The following is a 17405-nucleotide window of genomic DNA, read 5'->3' on the forward strand; positions in this document are numbered from 1 at the left end:
GACTGGAACACTTTGCGATAGGCTCAGTCCTTGGGGCCGAGGTGTGGCAAGCATCCCTTATCCCTCCCTTACCCCATACCTTTCTCTCTTTAGGAGAATACATGATCAAATCTTGCGGGAGGAAGCCGGGGATGTGGAAAGCCTTGGGCACTTTGTTTCTGTGCCAGCTGCTCTCGTAGGTACCTCCCAGAGCTAAGGGTTTGCTGCCCCCCAGCTCAGTGTGGACATGCACAGCGCCCGTGTGTGGCTTTGTACGAGCACATGATCATGTCTCTGCAATTACACATTGACTGTCTCCCTACCCTGTAGGCTCTAGATGAGAAAGAACTGAATTCCTGTCAACTTTGTGTGCCCTGAACCAGCACTGTGTTTGTTAAACAATGGATACTTAAATGTTCGATAAATGGCTAGAAAATAAACCAGTTCAAAACTAAATTACGGGACTTCCCTGGTGGCGCAGTGGTTGAGAATCTGCCTGCCAATGCAGGGGACACAGGTTCGAGCCCTGGTCTGGGAAGATCCCACATGCCGCAGAGCGACTGGGCCCGTGAGCCACAATTACTCAGCCTGCACGTCTGGAGCCTGTGCTCAGCAACAACAGAGGCCGCGACAGTGAGAGGCCTGCGCACCGTGATGAAGAGTGGCCCCCGCTTGCCACAACTAGAGAAAGCCCATGCACAGAAACGAAGACCCAACACAGCCATAAATAAATAAATAAATACATTAAAAAAAAAAACCAAAAAACTAAATTACTGGGTTTCCCTGGTGGCACAGTGGTTAAGAATCCACCTGCCAACGCAGGGGACACGGGTTCGAGCCCTGGTCCGGGAAGATCCCACGTGCCGCGGGGCAACTAAGCCCGTGAGCCACAACTACCGAGCCCGCGAGCCACAACTACTGAAGCCCGCACGCCTAGAGCCCATGCTCCACAAGAGAAGCCACCGCAATGAGAAGCCCGTGTGCCGCAACGAACGCCCAATGCAGCCAAAGATAAATAAATAAAAATAAATTTATAAAAGAAAAAAAAACTATAAATTACTAAGGAAAAAAGAGAGGCAAAACCAGACAAAAGATTTACTGAAAAATGTTCTGAAAAGGCAATTAAATTACTATATACTCACATCACAAGAGTAATTTACTTAAATCCAACAATCAAAACAAATATTTGTTAATCACACAGTATGTGCCAAGTGCCATGCATGGCGCTGAGATTATAAAGACAAACGTGAATGAATCTGATATTCTTCCTTACCTTAGGAAACGGAACCTTTTAATTAGTTGCATGTGGGTATGACATGGGGTAGAAGAGAGAAAGGAGGAGAGAGTTAAAAAAAAAAGAGTTTAAATTGGTAAGAATTACGTTATGGAGCTTTGTGGACACTTTTCCTGTGACCCTTAAATTTGGCGGGATCGCACTCACCGGCAGGGGTGGTAATAACAGCTGATCTCATCTTTCCTTTAAGCAAAGGATCCCAAAGCCGTGGTGTGCGTCCTGCCTGCCCCAGCGACAAATTTCTCACCTGTCTTCTGAATCGACCTGCTGGCAGTGCCCCAAAGCAGGAAATAGGTGGCCCGGCCACCACTGCAAATTCTGCCTCTGTGGACCTTGTCTCTCCTTAAATTTTCGATGCCACCACATCACTTTAAACCAGAGCACCCCAGGAGTCAGACCGGGGCTTTGCAAACTTTAGTGTGCAGAGCAATGCCTGGGGATGCTGTTAAAATGCACACTCTGCTTCAGGAGATCTGAGGCCTGGGATTCTTCCTTTCTAATAAGTTTCCTGGAGGACGCTCTCTTGGGAAGACCACACCCTACCAGAGAGTTCGAAGGCAATGGAAGGAGGCAAGAATGAACAGCTTGGGCTTCCCTGGTGGCGCAGTGGTTGGGAGTCCGCCTGCCGATGCAGGGGACGCGGGTTCGTGCCCCGGTCCGGGAGGATCCCACATGCCGCGGCGCGTCTGGGCCCGTGAGCCATGGCCGCTGAGCCTGCGCGTCCGGAGCCTGTGCTCCGCCACGGGAGAGTCCACAACAGTGAGAGGTCCGCGTACCGCAATAAAAAAAAAAAAAAGGAACAGGTTGTCCTTCTATATTTCCTGGATATACACACACTTGCCCTTCCCGTGACTAAATTCGAATAGTAGTAAAGAATTCAGAGTAATGCAGTTGTGCTATGCATAGGCATTAGAGTGCCTGAAGAAACAGCTGTCTCAGAAGTCTACTTACAAGAATAAACACGAGATCTCTTCCTTAGTCATGACATCCAGCGTTCTTGCTTACAGAAAGTGTTGTGGGCCAGAGCCCAGGTCACTAGCATCCCAAATGAGGGAGAAAGAAAAAAGGCCAAGGTAAAGGCCATCTGGGGAGCTCCCACCCACTCCCTCTTCTGCTTAAGGTAGAGACACGCGTTTTTCGGATTCTCTTCTGTACTTCAGTGAGCGTAAATCTGTCCTTTAACAAGGGGGCCTGGAGAACCTTCAACCAGAAACTCTGCAATTCCTTAAGGCTTGCTTGTTAGGATTAGATAGGGAAGACACTGTTGAGGGAGAGAAGGAATTGTCAGTCCTTTGAATCCGGGCGGGAATGCAAGCCAAGTGGGCCGCCTTAGAAAGGTGCTTCTCAGATCTACCCAGAGCCAGTGGTGCTACCAGACGACACAGGCTGGTCTGCTGAAGCCCTGCTATGCAGCATGAACGTTACGATTTAGCACCAGCTCGGATTTCACCATCCCATTTTGCAGAGAAGTCACCTGGGAAGCTCAGAGAGGTCATACAACCCACCCAAGGCCACACAGCTTAAGGAGGGCTACGGACGTGAACGCTGCCCAAAGCCATAGTGCGGCCTTTCCACCAATGCTTAAGGAAATATCTGAGGTAGTCTTCCAAAAGCTGCGGGGCATCCAATCCCAACGTAGCCGCTAGACCCCGCCCTTACACGGACAGCTGGACCGCCCCGAGGCTGAGGGGGGAGGGAAACCACTGCCGGGGAGCAGCCGCCAAGAAGGCCAAGCACTTCCGGTGCACAGAAAATGAGGGTCGTTCAGGGTCAGCAGACGTGCAGGTGAGGGCCGGCCCGCACGTGGCGCATAGGGACTAAAATGCATCCCGAGGTATCCGAAGACAGTATGACCCGAGACGAGAAAGTCTTATCCCTTACCCGCCCTAGGGGACACCAAGGTCAAGCGGCCGAGGGCGCGCCGCCATGCCGAGTCCAGCGGTTTAAGTGGAGCAGGCGGAGCCTAGCGGACGCACGCATCGGCGCGATGACGTCACAGACCCGCGCGGGTAGTCCGGCCTCAATCACTTCTGCGGAAGCTTCTTGGGCGGGCGTGGTCCGGCCCTGATAGGCACGGCCCGGTTGACTGACGGCCCGGCCCCGCCTTCCGTATAAGGGATGACGGGCTGGGAGTGGCGGGGGACGAAGTTCTACACGGAAATGCCTCAGACCTGCATTGGTAGGGCGGAGCGCGGGGCGGGCGAGGGGCAGCTTCTGGCCCTCCGGAGGTGGCTCCCGGGCGAGTGGGTCCGTGTAGGCATCCCTGGGGGTGTTGCAGCAGCGACCCTCGTCCCGCCACCCCCAGACCACAGGATAGTGGGGGTACTGGGCCTGCGTACGATGGGTCGGCCCCCCTGGAGACCCATCCCCTTCTCCTCTCTCCAGTCTGAAAAAATGAAACCCAAACCGGGGCTCGGCTGCAGCACTTGAGCCTCCTTTCGCACAGGGCCTGGCTCTGCGCATCAGAACGAGTGTTTTCGGTTCCTAAATAAATTCCAGGCCGGGACCAAGTGCCTAATCTGACGGTCCCGGGACCCCCGAGAAACCCCTGAGGGCATCCAGGGGGAGCAATGTGGGGGGGGGGGCACTGTTTTATACACGTGGTGAAATCGTTCCCCCTGAAGTTTCGTGAAATACAGTTTCATTGTTAGATTTGTTGCAAGTATCAGGTGATGCAGATGTCATTTCTTTGAGCCTCCAGTTGCCCTCGCCAGTCATGACCTTAGTTTGTCTTGAGAAACTTGGCTATGAAATACACTGCATCGTTGAATAATTGAGTATTGCATTATTGAATAATTGAGAGCATCAGGTTAAAAAAAACAAAACAAAACAACAGCAACAAAAAACGGATGCTCACGATGGAAACGGTGGGGAGTCGAGACATATGTTTTAAATTCACTGATGCACTCGCAAAGAGCAAATGTGTCTTTCATTTGAAGTTTGCTACCTTCTCTAATGATTTTACCAGTAGCCCACACCCCCAAAAGTATCAAAAGGTCAAGAAAAAAGGACCAAATGCCTTGCCAATGGGAATTTAACCATTTGGTTTTTGCCAAGTAATTAAAAAGTAGGTTGCATAGTCTATGTACTGAACAAATATAGACTGTTGTAGTTTTTTTTTTTTTTTAATTAATATGATTGTAGTGGGTCAAGGTGAGAGAAGGAAAAGTTTCCTTGAAAGATTTGGGTGATTAATTAGACTTTAATTGAAAAGATTATGCTTAGAACAGAGAATTCTGTATATAAAAGAAAGCCTTGGAATGAGGCTAGCATAAGAGTACACAGCATGTGGAACAAACTATACCAACTTAACGGGCATTTTTGGGTTTTGTGTCACCAATTTCACAGCTAGAATGAAGCACATCAACTTGTCGTTTGCAGCGTGTGGGTTTCTGGGCATTTACCACTTGGGGGCAGCATCCGCACTTTACAAACACGGCCAAAAGCTCCTGAAGAATGTCAAGGCCTTTGCCGGGGCTTCTGCGGGATCCTTGGTTGCTTCTGTCCTGCTAACAGCGCCACAAAAAATAGAGGTAATTAAGTAGTAACTAGACTGTGTTTCTCATCCAGAAATTACGCCCAAACAACGAAGATGATTGTTAACTATCTACTAAGTTAACTGCAGAGAAATAATCCTTTGCCTGGGAAACAGAAAAGGTTGACTTCTTTTAAAATTTAATCATTCAGGATCTCTGCTCTCCATTTGGAAAAGATTATTATTTTGGGTGACGACAAGACAAGGAAATAAAATCCCTTCTTTTACTCTTGAGTGTTTATTTAGTCTTAAGATTCCAGCTTTGTTTCTTTCAAGCAAAGGATATTTCTCCATTAACTGATCATGAGAAGAGCACAGAGCCTGTTCTCAAGGCCTTGAACATGTGGCTGATAAGTCTTTGCTTGCTCCTATTTACAGACAGGCATATAAACTAAAATGTTGGCCTGTAATATCTTTTTTTTTTTAATTTTTATTTATTTTTGGCTGCGTTGGGTCTTCGTTTCTGCACGCGGGCTTTCTCTAGTTGCGGCGAGCAGGGGCTACTCTTTGTTGCCGTGCGAGGGCTCCTCATTGCTCTGGCTTCTCTTGTTGCAGAGCACGGGCTCTAGGCACGCCGGCTTCAGTAGTTGCAGCACGCGGGCTCAATAGTTGTGGCACACGGGCTTAGTTGCTCCGCAGCATGTGGGATCCTCCCAGACCAGGGATCGAACCTGTGTCCCCTGCATTGGCAGGTGGATTCTCAACCACTGTGCCACGGGGGAAGTCCCTGTAATCTCTCTTAAGAGGAATGATATTGGAATTTAATTTGTTTTTCATTCCCACAGTAAGAAGAAGCCCTGAATTCCAAGCAGTTTATCTAGAAGTAATAAAAATGAGCATTAAGTATTTCATTTAATGTAATCTATGTTTTTAAAGCCTGTTTTCTGCTTCTAGACAGCCATCATGCATTCTCTGACTGTGAGAACTGGCTTCTGCAGGTGGAGAATATTCTATCTGTTAATTACTTACATTCTCTAGCAGCTTGGAATAGTAATCAAATAATGATTAACATTTCCATGCCCAAGGATGCATTTGTCACATTTAAATGTTGAAATCCACAACATTTTAAACATCAGAAATCTTGTTTTCAAATCTCTGATGAGCTGCTTATGGAAGAGAAACTGGACTTTATACCAGTTATTCAGAAATCCACTGCTCTTTTTCTTTTTTATATACTAGAAAAGTGATGGAAAATTTTAGAGATTGTACAGGATGAGAACGTGAAGTCAGGGAAAGTAGCAGACTCATGTGCTTTGAAGTGCAGGCTAGTCCCTCCCAGCTCTTTATTTCCTTTCTGAAGCACAGGGCTACTAAGGGGTTGTTTACTCCTGTTCAGTGCAGTCTTTCCTTTAGGTGGGAGCAAATCCCCAGCTTTGGATTGGGGTAGATTTGGTTTTGAATCCTCAGCAGTTTGAAATATATTAAGTGTGATTTAGAATTAGACTGATTTGGAAATGCTGTGATCATATAGCCCCTTCACTGAAATTCTGCGATGTTCAGACATTGAATCCTTTACCTGAATTTGAGACTTTTGATATCAGTCCGATTACCTGTTCTTTTTTACATTTTCGGTAAATTGGAGATCCAGTCGTATTGTCTCATTGTGTTGGTCAGGCCTTAGGGGTAACTCTTTATCGGGCGCTCACGTTGGCAAGTGGAAAATGATTCTCTGGATTCACCTAGGGCATCCTCGTTTCTCTTTTCTCAAAATCAGTTTTCAGCCATTTGCCTTGAGGTTACTTTATTTCTTTTCTCTTGAGCATTTGAAATCTACCCCTTGAAGGATGGCTTTGAGCTTTCTTAGGAAACTGTTTTCTACCTACTCAAGTCCCTGTTAGCTCAGTTCTCCCTGTTGGTATATAAGTTCTTCGAGCTTTGTGGTGTTGTGACAGCGATGTGGGTAATGAATCCAGCTCCGAGCTGGTGCATGTATAATTAAGACCAGCACCTGACGCTGGTGTATTTTAGGTGGCAGGCAGATTTAGACTTTGATATGTTAAAAAGCTCAGCGCAGCCGGCCTTTCCTCAGCCCTCAGAATTTGCCAGGCATGGCGTTAGACACAGCAGGGAGCTAACTCAAAGATAAGTGCATTCCTTAATAGGTTTCCAGTCTGGTCAGGGGCCGTGTCTGTGTGTGTGTGTGTGTGTGTGTGTGTGTGTGTGTGTAACCAAAAATAATACAAGAAAATAAGCTGGGTGTGCAGTGTGGCTTAGTAGAAAGAGCATACACTGGGGGGGGGCACCCCCATTTCTCAGCTAGAAGTCTACAGCGGCTTCTTGAACAGGCAGGGCTGCGTCTGCCCCTGCTGCCTACAATCCACCTACCTAAGCATTCAGAGTGATTTCACCCAAACACAAATCTGAACATCTCATCCTGTGACCTCCCCCTCTTTCACCCCCGGGATCCTGTTGACTCAGGATGGGGTGCAGATTTCTTTTTTTTTCTTTTACTTTTCATTTTATATTGGAGTATAGTTTTTTTTTTAACATTTTTTTTTATTTATTTATTTTTGGCTGCATTGGGTCTTTGTCGCTGCCTGTGGGTTTTCTCTAGTTGCAGCGAGCGGGGGCTACTCTTCGTTGCAGTGCACGGGCTCTAGGCACGCGGGCTTCAGTAGCCGTGGCTCGTGGGCGCTAGAGCACTGGCTCAGTAATTGTGGCTCGTGGGCTCAGTAGTGGTGGCTCGCAGGCTCTAGAGCGCAGGCTCAGCAGCCGTGGCGCACGGGCCTAGCTGCTCCGCGGCATGTGGGATCCTCCCGAACCAGGGCTCGAACCCGTGTCCCCTGTGTTGCCAGGCAGATTCTCAACCACTGCGCCACCAGGGAAGCCCTGGAGTATAGTTAATTAACAATGTTGTGATAGTTTCAGGTGTACAACAAAGTGATTCAGTTATACATACACATGTATCTATTCTTTTTTAAATGCTTTTCCCATTTAGGTTGTTACCTAATATTGAACGGAGCTCCCTGTGCTCTACAGAAGGTCCTTGTTGGTTATCCACTTTAAATGTAGTAGTGTGTACATGTCAATCGCACACTCCCAATTTATCGCTCCCCCCATCCTTCCCCCCAGTAACCATAATTTCATTCTCTAAGTCTGTGAGTCTGCTTCTGTTTTGTAAATAAGTTCATTTGTATCAGTTTTTTAAGATTTCATGTATAAGCAGTATCATATAATATTTGTCTTTTTCTGACTTACTTCACTTAGTATGATAATCTCCAGGTCCATCCATGTTGCTGCAAATGGCATTATTTCATTCTTTTTAGTGGCTGAGTAATATTCCATGGTATTTATGTGCCACATCTTCTGTATCCATTCATCTGTTGATGGACATTTAGGCTGTTCCCATGTCCTGGCTGTTGTAAATAGTGCTGCTATGAACATAGGGGTGCATATATCTTTTCAAAGTATGGTTTTCTCTGGACACATGCCCAGGAGTGGGATTGCAGGATCATATGGTAGCTCTATTTTTAGTTTTTTAAGTAACCTCCATACTGTTCTCCATAGTGGCTGAGATTTCCATTCCCAGCAACAGTGTAGGAGGGTTCCCTTCTCACCTGGGGTGCAGATATCTTAGTACGACTCCCAGGGCCACGTGGACCTTAGCCCTCTCATGGCTCACTGAGGTTGCCTTTCTGGTCTCTGCCCCGTCTGAGCTGCTTGCACTCTTCTCACCGCTACCTCTGCCTGTTGTCGTATGCCACCTCCGTCTCCTGTCCAACTCCTGTCTGTATCTTAGGTCTCAGCCTAGCAAAGTGAGGTTGGAGGTTGATGCCCACTGTGTTAGCTCCCAGTTGCTGCTGCAACAGATGACAGTAAACATAGCAGCTCTGAACAACACACGTTTATTTTCTAACAGTTCTGGAGGTCAGACGTCTGAAAAGGTCTCACTGTCTACAATCAAAGTGTCAGCAGGGCCACGCTCCCTCTGGAGGCTCCGGAGGACAATGTGTGTCCTGGCCTTTTCCAGGTGCTAGAGGTGTCCTGCCTTCCCTGGCTCTGGCTCCTTCCTCGATCTGTAAAGTCATAAGCATAGCACCTTGACATCTCGCCAACTCTGACCCTCCTGCCCGCCTCTCCCCCTTACAAGGACCCTTGTGATTATATTGGGTTCACTGAGATAATCCAGGAGCATCTCCTGATCTCGCAACCCTTAACTTAATCGCATGTGGAAAGTCCCTTTTGCTGTGTAAGGGCACCAATTCTCAGGGTCCGGGGCTACCCTAACCTTCGGGGGAAGGAGGGGACGTGAATCTGCCCCATACATGGATGCTGTCCTGGCGCCCTGCCATCTCCTCACCGAGGGACTCCTCAGTCCCAGGAAGGCAGGGGCTCTGTGTATCTCACGCTCAGCCATCGAATCCCAGTTCCTAGCCCACCGCCTGGTGCCCAGTAGGTTGCTGAATGGATGAACTAATAAATGAAAGATAGACCTGGGTTTAAATCCTGGCACTGACGCTCATTTTCGATGGCACAGTGGGAAAGATACTTAACCCTCCAAACGTCAGTTTCCTTAGCCGTCTAGTGCGGTGACCATACCCACCTTGCATTGCTATATGAAGACGAGGCAACAGAGGCCACATCAGTGGATCCCAGCACTGGCTGCCTGTTAGCCCCGACTGGGGGCACTTTTGTGAAAGACCAGTGCCCCAAGCTAATCTCCAAGGACTCTGACCCGGTAGAGTCATCGCAAGCCCTTTCTCTGTTGTTGGTGGTGGTGTGAATCGTCCGCACTGTTGCAGAGCTGCAGTCCGAACGTTCCAGAGGCCACAGGATTGGTGTGGGTGAGGAATTTAATTATGTTGGAGAGGCCTGTAGAGAAATGTGCTCAGTTACAATTGGAACCCAGCCGTCAAGGATTTTCCACAGGTGGGCAAAGCCATGTGAGGTGGTTTAAAAAGAAAAAGAAAAAAAAAAAAAAAAGATTGCAATTGGCAGACCATATAGCTTGCCTGGGGCCCAGGAATGGTGGGTGAGGGACAGGCCTCGTGGGGATGCGTGCCTGTGAAGCATCCGACATCTGGGGTTGGCTTTATACGGTCCAGGTGCCTTGTGTGATAGGCACAGGGTTCTGGAACCAGAATCGTAATGTTTTTGACAAAACATAGGGTCACCTATTAATTTTCTTTTTCAGGAATGTAACGAGTTTACCTACAGTTTTGCCGAAGAAACCCGAAGGCAGACTTTCGGGGCAGTGACACCCGGCTATGATTTCATGGCCCGATTGAGGTGCATATATAGAGTACATTCCCCCGCCCCCTCCCCCAAGCCTGTGAAGACAGAGGATGCTCTGGATACATTGTAGCAAGCCCAGTCAGCATTCTCTCTCCTGAAGCATTTACAGGGCGGTCAGTAATTAAAGGTGAATCATGCAGTGCGTGGCCAAGCCGCTCAAGATGGCTGTTCTCTTGCTCTCTGTACATCCCCTGCTCGACCAGTCCTTGCTTCATCTGCACCCTACTCACAAACGTGCTTGCCTCCTGCCCCAGCTCGTGACTGGCCTAATCCTTGGGCCAGAGCGGCTCCACCTGATATTTTATTAAAGGGAGATACCTGCCCTCCACGATGGGCGTTAACCTGACGGGCTGTGAGCTGCTAGTTTCTGTGGTAACAGATGAGCCCACCTGACATCAATTCCCCATATAAATGGTGGCCTCCTTCGCCCCCGGGTAGCAAAGATGGCTGCTTTGTCCTGTCTGCCGCCTGCCGAACATGATGGAGTGTCTCTCCAGGCCTTTTTTGCTTTGGACATGTAAGATCCCCCATCCAGTAAGCCATAGGTGTCGCTGTCACTGTCTCCGGGCTCCTTCTCGGGTCTCCAGTCTGGGCAGCTACAAGGCTTGCAGGCCAGTGGGGCGCAGCGGCTCCCTTATTTCTTCTTCAGGAGCGGAGTGGAGGCGATTCTCCCTCCCAACGCGCACGAGCTGGCTCACAACCGCCTGCACGTCTCCATCACCAACACCAAGACCAGAGAAAACTGCTTAGTCTCCAGTTTTCCCTCCCGGGAGGACCTCGTTAAGGTAACACTGCCGCATTCCTTGTTGGAGGGAATGAGCAAGTGCTGATATACATACTTCCACAAACAGTGAGCGCGCCCGCGTTCTTTAGGTCCAGCATTGCATACCGTGCCTGATGGATGGTGCATGCTCCATGAATCATGCGTCTGAAGGATGCATCCGCCAGTATCCCTCCGAGGCCGCCTTATGGCAGGCGGCTCCCAGAGACCTCACGAGTAGCTCAGTGTTTTTGCTTGTGATGTTCCGTGTGCTCACGTTTATCCTGGGATTAAACTTGACTAGCAAGAACCATTCCTTACATTGACGTAGATAATACTCCTGCAGTTTGTGTAAGACTTTGTTTCGGTACTACCGTATTCGGTCCTTCCACAGCCCTGTAAATCAGGCAGGACAGGTGAGATTACTGTACTTTTGTCGCTTTTTTAAGAGAAGAAATGGGTGGAAAGATTTTGTGTGACACACCCCAGGGTGTACTGACTGCCAGTGGGAATTCAGGTCTCTTACCTTTTCACTCTAATGTTCCTTTTCCTTTCTTCCATTTTGCGTTGATGCCTTTCTATCCAAACACATGTGAAAGTCGGTTGGGAAATCATTGTCTCTGGGATAGTTCAGCTGATTTGCAAATAACAGTGCATTGCTAAGGTAATACATTAACTATTTTACATTTGAAAGGGTGCACTTCTCTTCGAAAAGCCAGGCTATTTTCTTCTTTTTCCTCTTGTGGGAATTGTAGCGAGCTTCAGGTGATGCAGAGGACGCGTGTTTGGATACAGCAGCAGGCGATGGATTGAGAGAGCTACGAGTTCCACCTGAATTAGATGATACATGCATTGAGTTTCACTATCAAAACTCACTGCTCGAATTTTATGTTTGAATGATATGATTTGAAATACCTAATGAAATGTTGAGCTGACAAGTAAAATTACTTTGTGACTTAAGAGATTAGAATATTTTCACTCCCGTCTCTCACTTATACATTCATAGTCATTCCATCTTAGAAAAATATTTTTCTATAATATTATTATACTCTTGTGTAGACTTAAAAAATAGAAAGGGAGAAGCTGATAACCCATGCCTGAATTGTCACCAGTCGTCAATGCCGACGCAGATGTATCAGGCTTGCGGTGGTTAGAATACCTCTTCTTGTTGGGAAGAGAACAAGGTTGGGAGCAAAAGACTATCCTATCGTGAAACGAGGGGAATTCTACCCACAGTTACTACCTGCTCCTTGAGTCTGTCCGTGGCTACTGCATCTACAGTGGCCGAGCCCCTGATGTTTCCTATATCCCGCCCTGATTTACTTACCACTGTTTCGCATACGAATTTTACTGCTCTGTTTACTTAGTTTTTGTCTATCTTCCTTCACCAGAGTGTAAGCTCGGGGTGGGGGTGGGCGGTAGGAGGGTCCAGGGACTGCTGTGTTCTGTCCACTGCTGTATTCCCAGCGCCTGGCACAGTATCAGCTCCCTCAACCTGTGCTCCATGAGTGAATGGGAATGAATAAGTCAATGAACTAAGATGGCATCTATTAAAAGAATGAAGAAGCTGGATCCTTCATGTTCAATGATCTGGACAAAACGTAATTCAGCTCATTAGTGGCCCAGCTGGGACCACAGTCTAGGCCTCTAACATTCTGCTTGGTAGCCATGGCCCCCTCTCCCAACGCGAGATAAAATCACCCTCTTAATTCCTTTCATGTGGGAGTGTCGTGAGCTGAATAACGTCCCCCAAAGATGTCCACGCTGTAATCCCCAGGACCTGTGAATACGGCGTCTCACATGGCAAAAGGGATCGTATAGATGGGGTGAAGGTGAGGGTCTTGATGGGGAGGTGATCCTGGGTTAGCTGGGCCGACCCAAACTAATTTAGTCACGTGTGTCCTTAAAAATGGAGATGTTTACTGCTTCAGAGGCGCAGGAGCCTTTGTATGAGGATGGCACTACGGGTCCTCCCCTTGACAGCCAGCAAGGCAGAGGGACCTCAGTCCTACAGCCAGTGGAGCTGAATGCTACCAGTATCTGAATGAGCAGGAAACCAAGTCTCCCCTCAAGCCCATGGAAGGAATGCAGCCCTGCCAGCACCTGAATTTTTTTGCCCAGGTGGATCTGGCCCGTGCTGGATCCCGACCTCCAGACCCTGGGATCATACATTTATTTGTGTTGTTTTAGCCTTTCGATTTGTGGTAACTTGTTATAGCAGCCATAGCAAAGTACTGCAGTAAGCAAACAGGACTTTTTTGATTTGCTTTGTTTTGGATAATAACTACTCAGAGAACTGGTGAAATTACTTGAGTTCATTGAACAGAAGAGAACTAGTTGGCACAAATGTATAATACCTTGTAAGGAGAATAATTGAATAATTAATATGTATCCTAGGTTATACGAGAAGTATTTTAAATGTTTAGTAGAATGCTCTAACCTTTTGCAGAAACTCAAAGAAAGGAAGGATAGATGGTTCCTTGACAGCAGATGGTGGCTATAAAAATGATGAAATGTATGCCTGGAATACTCATGAGCATGTAGTTCAAAAAGTAAGACTGGTGAAGACTGCAGGAGGGAGGGAGAAGAATATGAAGGGAAAATATCTCCCCCTCCCGCCAACACACACACACACTGGGCAGTGACATGCTGTGTTCTGATCAAAGAGGCCAGTGGGAGACCGCCGTCTGGGGTGGTAGTTCTGACCACCTCATTCAGTGTCAGGGGAGAGAAGAAAGGCGCCGGCCACTCCCCCACTTCCTTAGCTAGAGACCGGAGGGCGCTGAGTTCCAGAAGCCAAGAGCAGAAGCAGCCCACAGTGTGTAACTGGCGTCTCCTGGGAGCTTTGTCTGCCTGGCTCTGATCCCTCAGCCTTGGGTTATTGTCTATGATCTTGGAAGTCTGTAGGTGACAGACGGAGATTAAGATTGAAACCAGAGGTAGAGTATGTCAAGGATCAATTGCTAGCCAGGACAGGAATATGGGAGAGTACTAAATATTGGTGATTTTTAATCAATGCCTCGTTTATGCTCTTAATTACTAGATTTTTTTTTCTTTTTAATGCCAAGCTCTTCATTATCCACCAGCCGACTGCTGCCTTTTATTATAGATAGGTTCTCTGTGCACCTGAAAATCCAACTAGAAACCTGTATCTCACAGTGTGTGCATGGGTGTCCGTGTGTCTGTGTCTTGTTACACTGTCTTGGATTATCACTTGTTTTTTGTGCATGTCCCAGTGTTCCTATTTAGGTCTGTCATTCCCTGATGGTGTCCTCTGAGGCTAATTACGTTTGAGCCTCAGTGTTCTCAACTGTGAAATGGAGATGAAAGCTAATCGGTGTTACCATGGCGAGTAAATTGAAAAAATCATGTAAAAGTGTGCTTGAAATAGTCAAGTCCTAGAAGCTTGTTAATTACAGTCCATATTTAGTAAGTAATGAACAAATAAGATAATAAGCCACACACATCACTGGTCAGCATCCCTGTGTGAGTCTGTCATGAAATTTTAAGGTCCCAGCTTTCTTTTTGCAGACTGGGTAGGCTTCACCCTTTCTTAAACATTTTCTTCTTTTACCCCTTATCTTTGTTCATGAGCAACGTGCTCACCTGCATCTATAAAATCTCAGGAAATTGATTATGACCAAGTTCTGCTGCCTTTAGGCGTCTGATTTTTATACCTCTTCAACCATTGACCTGGTGTACATTCACCAATGTGCTTGTGTGATGATTCATACTTAAATTATATTAACTTCACTTTTGGTGGCATGAAAAAATTATTCTTTCATCTGATAGCTGCAATGATAGTTGATTATTTTCTGAGAACCTCTTTGGACCAATTATGTGGTCCAAAGACTCATTTTATTTGGGATTGGATTTCCATAGTATTTGGGATCTTATGTCCATGGTGATTTAATTCAGTGCTATGGTCTGAATGTTTGTGTCCCCCCCCCCCAAATTCCTGTGTTGAAATCCTAACCCCCAATATGATGGTATTTGGAGTCAGGGGTCTGTCGGAAGTGATTAGGTCATGAGGGTGGAGCCCTCATGAATGGGATTAGTGCCCTTGTAAAAGAGACCCCGTAGAGCGCCCTCACCTCTTCCACCATGTGAGGACATAGAAGTGGGTTCTCAGTAGACACTGAATCTGCCAGCCCCTTGATCTTGGACTTCTGAGATTCCAGAACTCTGAGAAAATAAACTTGTGTCCTTTCTTAGCCACCCAGTCTGTGGTATTTTGTTGTAGCAGCCTGAGCAGACTGAGACAGGAACTTGGCACTGACAGGTGAGGATGCTGCTGCAACAAATACCTAAAAGTGTGGAAGCAGCTTTGGAGCTGAGTAGGGCAGGGGCTCAGTGAGTTGAGAGGTGCATGTTAGAAAAAGCCTGCGTTGCCGTCGGTGATTCTGGTGACAACTCGGAAAGAAAAAAATCAAACCGTAGAGAGAGCCTCCATATTCTTAGAGAGACCTGGATAGTAAAGGCCATAGTGATGAGGTCTCAGACGGAAGCGAGGAAATGTTATCAGACAATGGAGGAAAGGTCACCCGTGTTATACATTGACCAAGAATAGCAGGATTATGTTCATGTCTTCGTGTTCTGGGGATGGTAGAACTTGCAAGTGATAACACTGGATATTTGATGAGGTGATTTCTAAGCACAGTTTTGAAGGAGCAGCCTGGTTTCTCTTGGCTACTTAGAGTAAAACACAAGAAGAGAGAAATACTTACAGATGGAATTGTTCCTCAGAAGCAAAGCAGAACTTAAAGATTTGGAACGTTCTCACCCTATGCATACTGAAGAGAATAAGAGAGCCTGTTTGGGACACAACAGGAAGGGTGTGACCATCTGGCCAGATAACCCTGTGATAAGGAGGTTCCAAGAGTTGGCCGTCTAGACAGAAGCCAGGACCTGTATATAGTCCAAGACCATGGACAAAGGCCATTCAGAGGTCATCAGGGCAGCTCCACCAGAGGCCCCCGAGTGCCAGGACCCCCGCCAGCACAGGGCACTGCAGAGACGTCCCACGAGGGCAGTGCCCTGCAGAGCCATGGGGGCGGGGCTAAGCCCCACATTGCCCCGTAACCCCATATTATAGACACTGATTCCAGCCCTGGGGAGCATCGGCCAGGAGGCCCAGGCACAGAGGCAAATACTTGTCATGGGTCCTTAGCAACTCCTTGATTTGTGGGCCCGTTTACATATTGTGCCCCGAATGTCCCAATGTATACATCTTGCACCTCAACTCACCCATTTTAAGCTCCAGATTTTATACTGGGCTATCCTTCTTCAGAAGGAAACATGCAATCAGGAAATCCAAACATATTTCAATACTAGCCTCCTGCAACGCATACTTACGGAAGTAAACCCTTTATTTACAAGAAAGTCGTACACCACCTCCACAGCTCAGCAGGAATGGCTTTGAAATTAACCGTGCCACGGAGCGGGAGGGATAGTGTTCTGGCCCTTGTCTGAACTGATACAAATCATCAAATTTGTGTTTAAAACTGACGCCCCGTGTATGTGCTCTGAGATGGTCTTTTGACATCCGTGAATGCTCTTTGACACCCATACGCCCAGGAAGGCGTTCCTGCAGGATGGTGTCCCCCCCCACCACCCGTCTCCATTGCCAGGATGTCCTGAATTGCCTTGCACACGGTGAGCATGCTCTTACAGCAAGACCTTCTCACGTTTAGCCCCGTGAAGGTGAAATAAGGACTGAATTTAAGATTGGTCATTATCTTGAAGACTGGGTAAGACAAATTTGAATCTGTCTTTGAATTTCAACTGCACCAGCAGGTTCTGAATACACAGCCAGATTCTCATTAAACTCCACAGTCAACTTTAGGCATAAATGAAACTGGTTGACAATTTATTCTCTAAGGAAGCCAGGCCACATAATTTTCTAAACACCCCTTTTCTATAAAATGTAAAATGAAAAAAGCTAATCTGAACGTGTGTTGAATCCACACTTGGCAATGCTTTATACAGTTGCTACAGTAAGTCGCTGACGTTTATTTTTATCCTTGTGTATTTGGTGAGAAGGAAACACAAAAAATCAATGGTTTCACGTACATGTAATTCTTAAAGTGCTGGGCTAAGTGACAGGGCAGGAACACTAACTAGGTCCCTGCCTTCTGTATTGGTGCCCTCAACCAAAACAGTCTGCAGACATGGGTACATGTCCCCAGGGGGCTCAGACCCCCCACCCCCCCCAACTTGAGAACCACTGCCCTAGATGTATCGATATTTGTTGGTGAGAAAAATTTCACTGGAACACCAGTGAGGTAAGACGGTAGAAGCATGTTGAGGCATGATAGTACATATTTCATGAACTGTCTCCCGCCTTAGAAAATCCTGTTTGCTTGCAATAAAATGGCAGTAAGTTGACATCGAATAAGACAAGCCGCTTAGTTCCTAACCATCAAAAGCTAATTTTCCCACTAACCACAGTTTGATATACAAATCACTAGCCCGTATAAACTATGACAGAACAAATACACTGATTTTGGGGGGGATGACAGGTATTTTCCAGTTCACCGCACTTTTCATGTCAGTTCAGAGGATTCTTACTGTTACTATCTGTATCAAAGTAATTGGGTAGC

The 17405-nt window shown here is 47.1% G+C and overlaps 1 protein-coding gene across 3 annotated transcripts in view; it reads left to right on the forward strand.

Moving 5' to 3' along the window:
* The first annotated feature begins 2991 nt into the window (after positions 1-2991).
* The window catches only part of LOC101338804 (patatin-like phospholipase domain-containing protein 4), a 33945-nt gene continuing 19531 nt past the window's right edge, over positions 2992-17405 (forward strand). Inside the window, exons 1-4 of one of the 3 annotated variants that reach the window (XM_073799155.1) lie at positions 2992-3058; positions 4622-4806; positions 9943-10037; positions 10693-10828. In XM_073799155.1, coding sequence (XP_073655256.1) covers positions 4627-4806; positions 9943-10037; positions 10693-10828 — 411 coding nt within the window. In that variant the 5' untranslated portion in view covers positions 2992-3058; positions 4622-4626. Of the gene's footprint in view, positions 3059-3391; positions 3453-4621; positions 4807-8667; positions 9593-9942; positions 10038-10692; positions 10829-17405 lie in introns of those variants that run through there. The other 2 variants (XM_033849643.2, XM_033849644.2) reach the window with 2 other exon arrangements.

The sequence above is a fragment of the Tursiops truncatus genome, chromosome X (genome assembly GCF_011762595.2).
Source record: "Tursiops truncatus isolate mTurTru1 chromosome X, mTurTru1.mat.Y, whole genome shotgun sequence".
NCBI lineage: Eukaryota > Metazoa > Chordata > Mammalia > Artiodactyla > Delphinidae > Tursiops > Tursiops truncatus.